This window comes from Gouania willdenowi, chromosome 12 (genome assembly GCF_900634775.1).
Source record: "Gouania willdenowi chromosome 12, fGouWil2.1, whole genome shotgun sequence".
Taxonomy (NCBI): Eukaryota; Metazoa; Chordata; class Actinopteri; order Blenniiformes; family Gobiesocidae; genus Gouania; species Gouania willdenowi.
The window spans coordinates 33237834-33244295 of NC_041055.1; the positions used below are offsets into that span (position 1 = coordinate 33237834).

Consider the following 6462-nt stretch of genomic DNA (forward strand, 5'->3'; position numbering starts at 1 on the left):
TCAGATCAAACTAAAAATGTATTGTGAATATTGAATAATCACAGAATAATTGGAAAATTATTAATTTTAATTTTAGCAAAGTGTGTGGGACATGATCTGCCTGTATTAATATTATAAAGTATAAATCTGGAACCAAAACGCTGATAGATCATCAAAGTTTCCACGGCCCAAACTAGATGCTCTGACGGCAGGATTCGGCCCGCGGGCCTTAGGTGGGACACGAGCTTTAACGGGACACCCCAACCACACGTGCTTGTGTGAGAACGAAACCCCGGAGACTGTCTGAGGAGTGTGTGTGTGTGTGTGTGTGTGTGTGTGTGTGCGCATCAATAAAACACACAATCTGAGCTCTGCGTGCACGGGCACACGCACGGAGGCTTTATAAAGGACGGACAGCAGAGGTTCTCAGTCTCTGTGAGCGCTGCACACACACACACACACACACACACACACACACCGTTGGTTGAACTCTTCTTCTGTGGTGCAGGACTAAACCATAACCATGGACTCCAGGAACAACGGCTACGGCTACGGCCGCTCCAGCGGGTACCGGTCCCAGTCCTGGTCCCGGTCCAGCCCTGGGTCCGTATCCGGGTCCGCGGTCACCAGCACGTACCGGAGGGCAGTGAACATGCCTGTGAGTAAGACGTACAGCTCCACTGATAGCTCCATGGTGACCACAGACTATAAACGGTCCAATGAGAAGGAGCAGCTCCAGGGCCTCAACGACCGCTTCGTGGTCTACATAGATAAGGTCCACTACCTGGAGCAGCAGAACCAGCAGATGGAGGCGGAGATCCGCGCGCTGCGCAACAAGAACGCGTCCCGCGGGCAGCTGGATGATCGCTACAACCACGAGCTGCACGAGCTGCGCGCCACGCTGGAGCAGATCCACCAGGACAAGGCGCACATCCAGCTGGACACGGAGCACGTGGACGAGGACATCCAGCGGCTCCGGGACCGCTTTGAGGAGGAGGCGCGGATCCGGGAGGAGACGGAAGCTCTGATCCGCGTCCTGAAAAAGGACGCCTGCGACTCGGACCTCATCAAATCCGAGCTGGACAAAAAGGTCCAGTCTCTGCAGGACGAAATCGCCTTCATCAGAAACAACCACGAGGAGGAGGTGAGCGAGCTCATCGCCCAGATCCAGGAGTCCCAGGTGAGCGTGGAGCGCAAGGAGCTGCAGAGGGCCAACATCACGGACGCGCTGCGGGAGATCCGCTGCGAGCTGGAGAACCACTCCGACCAGAACCTGCAGCAGGTGGAGAACCTGTTCATGTGCCGCTACGCTAAGATCACAGAGGCCGCGGAGCAGAACAAGGACGCCATCAAGTCCGCCCGGGACGAGATCACAGACTACCGCAGACAGCTGCAGGCCAAGACCGTGGAGCTGGAGTCCGTGCGCGGGACCCGGGACTCCCTGGAGAGGCAGCTCAACGACATAGAGGACCGGCACAGCGGGGACCTGTCCAGCCTGCAGGTAGGACCCCCAAGAGCCGCCGTGCGTAAAGGTTCAAACCGTGCGTAAAAGAGAGTTTCTAAACACCAATATTTAACCTGTTTAATAAGTTATGGTTATATTTACAGAATAATGTGCACACTTATTTTTAACTTGTAGATGTTTTAATGACGCAGATATTTTATGACAAAATAAATCAATTGAAATAAATAATTGTTTAGTTTGTTTCTGTGAGAGTTGGAGCTTCATATTGTTCATGTTTTTACAGGAGGGGGGAGGGGGGGTAAAGGGTTAATAAGGGGAGACACGCACTGCAGTACACACCCTCACTCTGTGTTTTGCTGAGTCAGAAGCAACGGGTCGATGCGTTCAATGGCGCTGCATCACAGCAGCACAGAGGGGGGGGGGGGGGGGGGGGGGGGAGGCTGTCCTTCACAAACACAAGCATCTTTTTAAATTACAGCGTCAGTGTAAATCAAAGTACAACCTTGTCGTTCCTCATCAGAGCAGAAAAACTGCTCGTTCTTCATATTTAACGTGTTGTTGTGTTTTCTCAGGAGACGATCCATCAGCTGGATAATGAGCTGAAAAGCACCAAGTGGGAGATGGCTCGTCACCTGCGTGAGTATCAGGATCTGCTTAACGTGAAGATGGCGTTGGACATAGAGATCGCTGCGTACAGGTAAACCTGACATCACTGGATTACATACGCAGGTATTTAAGATAACGTTGTTTTATTTCTCCTCCAGGAAACTGTTAGACGGAGAGGAGACTCACTTCAACACGTTTCCCTATCGTCAAACCATCACCGTTTCCAAGGCAACCAAACCCAAACTAAAGGTGCAGCATAAGTTTGTGGAGGAGATCATCGAGGAGACGAGGGTGGAGAACGAGAAGGCCGACTTTGACGAGGCCCTGGCCGACTTAGCTCAGGAGCTCTCTGAGTCACAGGGAAAAGGCGGAGAGGAAGACGAGGGTGGAGAAGACACAGGTGGTGAGGAAGAGGAGGGAGGAGAGGAAGAGGAGGAGGAGGTGGTTGTAGCTGCTACTACAGCTAACGTCAGTGCACGCCCACCCAGCAAGGACGAGGATAAGGATGAAAAGGACGAGGGTGAGGAAGATGATGGTGCAGAGGGTGAGAAGGAGGAGGAAGGTGAAGGAGACGATGATGATGAGGAAGAGGAAGTGGAGGAGACGGTGCTCTGTGCCAAAGTAGAGCAAACGTTAGCCTCTAAAGCTTCTCCTGAAAAAGAGAAAGAAGCCAGTGAAGGTGAGGAAGAGGATAGAGACCAGGATGAAGATACAGGTGCTGACGAAGCTTCTAAAGATGGAGACGAGAAAGAAAAGGAGAAAGATGGAGATAAAGACCAGGAAGAAGATGAGAAGTTGGTGAAAAATGAGAGAAGTGATGAAACAGAAATGGTTTTAGAGAAGAAAGAAGCTCAGAAAACTGAAGCTTCAGATGAAAAGGCCTCCAAAGAAGAACCTAAGTCAGAATCTTCTAAGCCGAGCTCTCCTAAGTCTGAATCTCCAAAGTCTGAATCCCAAAAGCCGACCTCTCTTAAACCTGCATCTCCACAATCTAGTTCTCCCAAGTCTGAATCTCCAAAGCCTAGTTCTCCCAAGTCTGAATCTCCAAAGCCTAGTTCTCCCAAGTCTGAATCTCCAAAGCCTAGTTCTCCCAAGTCTGAATCTCCAAAGCCTAGTTCTCCCAAGTCTGAATCTCCAAAGCCTAGTTCTCCTAAGTCTGAATCTCCAAAGCCTAGTTCTCCCAAGTCTGAATCTCCAAAGCCTAGTTCTCCTAAGTCTGAATCTCCAAAACCTGAATCCCCAAAGCCAAGCTCTCTTAAGCCTACATCCCCACAATCTAGTTCTCCAAAGTCTGACTCTCCTAAACCTGGTTCACCTAAATCCCCTGAGTCACCGAAGGCAGAATCTCCAAAAGCCGCGTCTCCGAAGGGCGAGACCAAGACTGAAGCATCCAGAGCTCCTGGAGACGCGTCTGAGAAAAAAGCAGATTCAAAAGAAGAAGAAAAGAAGGAGAAGAAAGAGGAGAAGGAGGTGGAGAAGAAGGACGCGGCCATGAACGGGGACATGGACCAGAGCAGCCCGGAGGAGAAAAGCGGCGGGGACAAGGACGACGTTCTCGCCAACGGCGTTGACGAGAGTCCGATGAAGGATGACGGCAGCCAGAAGGTGGTCATCACCAAGACCGTGGAGACCATCACCACCGGAGAAGACGGATCCAAGCGTGTCACCAAGTCCGTCACCGTCACGGAAACAATGAAGGAGGTGGACGAGGCTCAGCCGGAGAAACTGGTCGCCACCAAGAAGACGGAGAAACAGTCCACGCAGTCCATCAAGCAGGTGGTGGAGGGGGAATGAGATGGGGAAGAGGAAAGGGGAGGGGCCAACACAACAAGCGAGCAAAGCCAGATCCATACAGCTAGAGCCATGTACAATAATAATCACTGAAGAACTGGATCAGAACCACAGCAGGAAGTCAACGTTCCAACGCTAGCGTCTAATCTGCATGTCGACTGAAAGCTTTAAACGACTCACTGCAGACCCGGTCACATGACTGAGACATTTTATCCTCCTTTACCTTTGCAGCCTGTGGGTGGGGGGGTCGGGGGTCCCTGCATGTTCGCTCAGGGGGGGGGACGCTCACATCCTACAGAAACTATGTTAAACCAATGAATGTAAAACTTTACGGCCACATTCAAATAAAAACTAACTCTCAACACTGAGATTAGATGATACAGCACTCAGAATGTATTTTCATTTTATTATAAAGATTACGACTTTAATCTTGAAATATTATGATTGTAATCTCATACAATTACGATTTTATTAAAATATGACTTTATTCTCAAAATAATACTTTTTTTTTGTAATATTGCGACTTCAATCTCGTAGTGCCCTGAGTTTTTTATTTTATTTCAACGTGGCCCAAATACATCATCTTAAATACGTAAAAGGTTTTAACCAATGATCTGTGGAGATGGATAAGAGTGGGCAGGGCCTCAGTTCCACACAGAACATCCTAATGAAGAAGCCTTACTTTAATTTGTCACCAACTGAGTCAGTAATAAAGAGAGAGAGTGAGCGTAACCACAGTAACGGTGTAGTAAACAAAGCTGAATAACTCGTAGCCTTAAACATGTTAAACATGCTCTTTTTTCATGTCTGTTGCGTTTACCCGAGTCCAAGGTGAAGAAAAGCTGCTTCTAAATGTAAATGCATAGAACACATGCATTGTCCTATGCATAGAGCGGACTGGGGTTCATATAAAGTGATAAATGAGGTGCTAATGTTTGCAAAACCATGTCTTTACTCATCATTTTCAGTTCCTCAGCAGCATCTGCTCAATAAATGTCATCATGAAGAGAAAAGAAACGTCTGGGATCTGATTTGATTCTTTTCTTTACATTAATATATTCAATCAGAATGCTAATGTTCCAGAGGGGAACCAGGGGAGTTTGCATGGAGCTGCTTTTCAGAAATATAAATGTCAAGTTTAAAAAAATGTGTAAAGTGTCTTCAGGTGTCTAGTGTTCTATTATATATATATCTATATCCATCACAAACAGAACCAAGTAGGGACTCCAAAAAGCAGAATTCAAGTTCACAGAGACTTTAGGGACTCGACACAAAGTCAAGATCATAAAAATATTTAAAAACTAGGACAAAGTTAGTTTTCTTTTAAATACATTTGACCAACAAAACAAGAAGTCTGTAACTATTTCACAGAACAACATGCTTTCAAAGAATTGTTCAACTAAATTTATACAAAAACAAATCTTAGATTTATTTCATTTCATTTATATTTGAGAAAGTGAAAGTATAGAATGCATTTAAACATTTTAGAAATACATTTTTAATCAGTATTTTTCTATCATTATAAATTATTAGACATTTCAGGGGACCTCAAATGGGGTCATGACCCTAAGGGTGGAAAACTCTACATTCCATTATAGGGATGTAAGATTAATCGTAAGGCAGTTAAAAATCGATTCATAGGTATCACGGTTGATGTCGATTTTCTGAAAATTGAATCGCAGTACTATCCACAAGTGTAGGCGGTGGGCGGAGTCTGCTAATACTTTCTTTCTGGCTGCCTTCTACTCTTAAATATGTTAATAAATGATTCATTTCCCCTTTAGCACCCAAAGAATATTTATAATATTACTTGAATATCTGTAAAAGTCACGTTTTTCTATTAGCTCTGTCTGCTAGCATAGCTTCTCTTCTTCACTGAAAGATATCTGCATGCCGACCGACCACTGTGTTACCAGCGCCCTCTGCTGGTCCAAACAAATATGACGTAAATCAGGGCAATCACGTTTTTTTTTTGTTTTTTTTAAAGTCCAATTGTTAAGGCACAAAATACATTTTCAGTTGCACTTTTAAAAGAAAAATAACTTATGCAGTTTTGCATTGTTTATTATAGAACCAGAATTTAAATTAATAGGCTTCATTTTCATTTGTATTATTCCTTTATTTATTTCATTCAAGATTTATTTTTAGTTAAATTGCATTGTTTTGAATAGTTTATCAAGGAATTCTTTTGACAATGAAAAATAAAAGGAAAATAATACAGTATTTTCTAGTTTTTTTCCCAAAAAAAAAATTTGTCTACAGTCCCATTTTGTAAAATAAATCGTGAGAGAATCGTATCGTGAACCCAGTATCGCGAATCGAATCGTATCGGGAGTTGAGTGAATCGTTACATCCCTATTCCATTATGTTTTTAAGTGTGCAGTGTTGGGGGTACATAGAGTCAGGTTAAATATCTTTAGGGGTACGGGAAGGTGTGAATGAGTATGACAGCAGTGTGATGTGTGAGTGGAGGAGGTTTATTTATATTTACAAGTGCTGGTCATATAATTAGAATATCATAAAAAAGTTGATTTATTTCAGTAATTTCATTCAAAAAGTGAAACTTGTATAATGTCTACATTCATTTCACACAGACTGATATATTTCAAATGTTTATTTTA

General features: G+C 44.8%; 1 protein-coding gene across 2 annotated transcripts; it reads left to right on the plus strand.

The window, feature by feature from the left end:
* Positions 1-396: 396 nt before the first annotated feature.
* nefma (neurofilament medium chain a) lies at positions 397-4088 on the plus strand. Of its 2 annotated transcripts, XM_028462297.1 has the most exons (4): positions 397-1480; positions 2017-2141; positions 2209-3045; positions 3076-4088. In XM_028462297.1, the coding sequence occupies exons 1-4, from the start codon at positions 503-505 to the stop codon at positions 3842-3844; spliced, it is 2709 nt and encodes a 902-aa protein (XP_028318098.1). In that variant the 5' UTR covers positions 397-502; the 3' UTR covers positions 3845-4088. The 2 variants fall into 2 exon arrangements, with proteins under 2 accessions (XP_028318098.1, XP_028318097.1); XM_028462296.1 differs by having other exon boundaries at positions 2209-4088.
* Positions 4089-6462: the final 2374 nt, after the last annotated feature.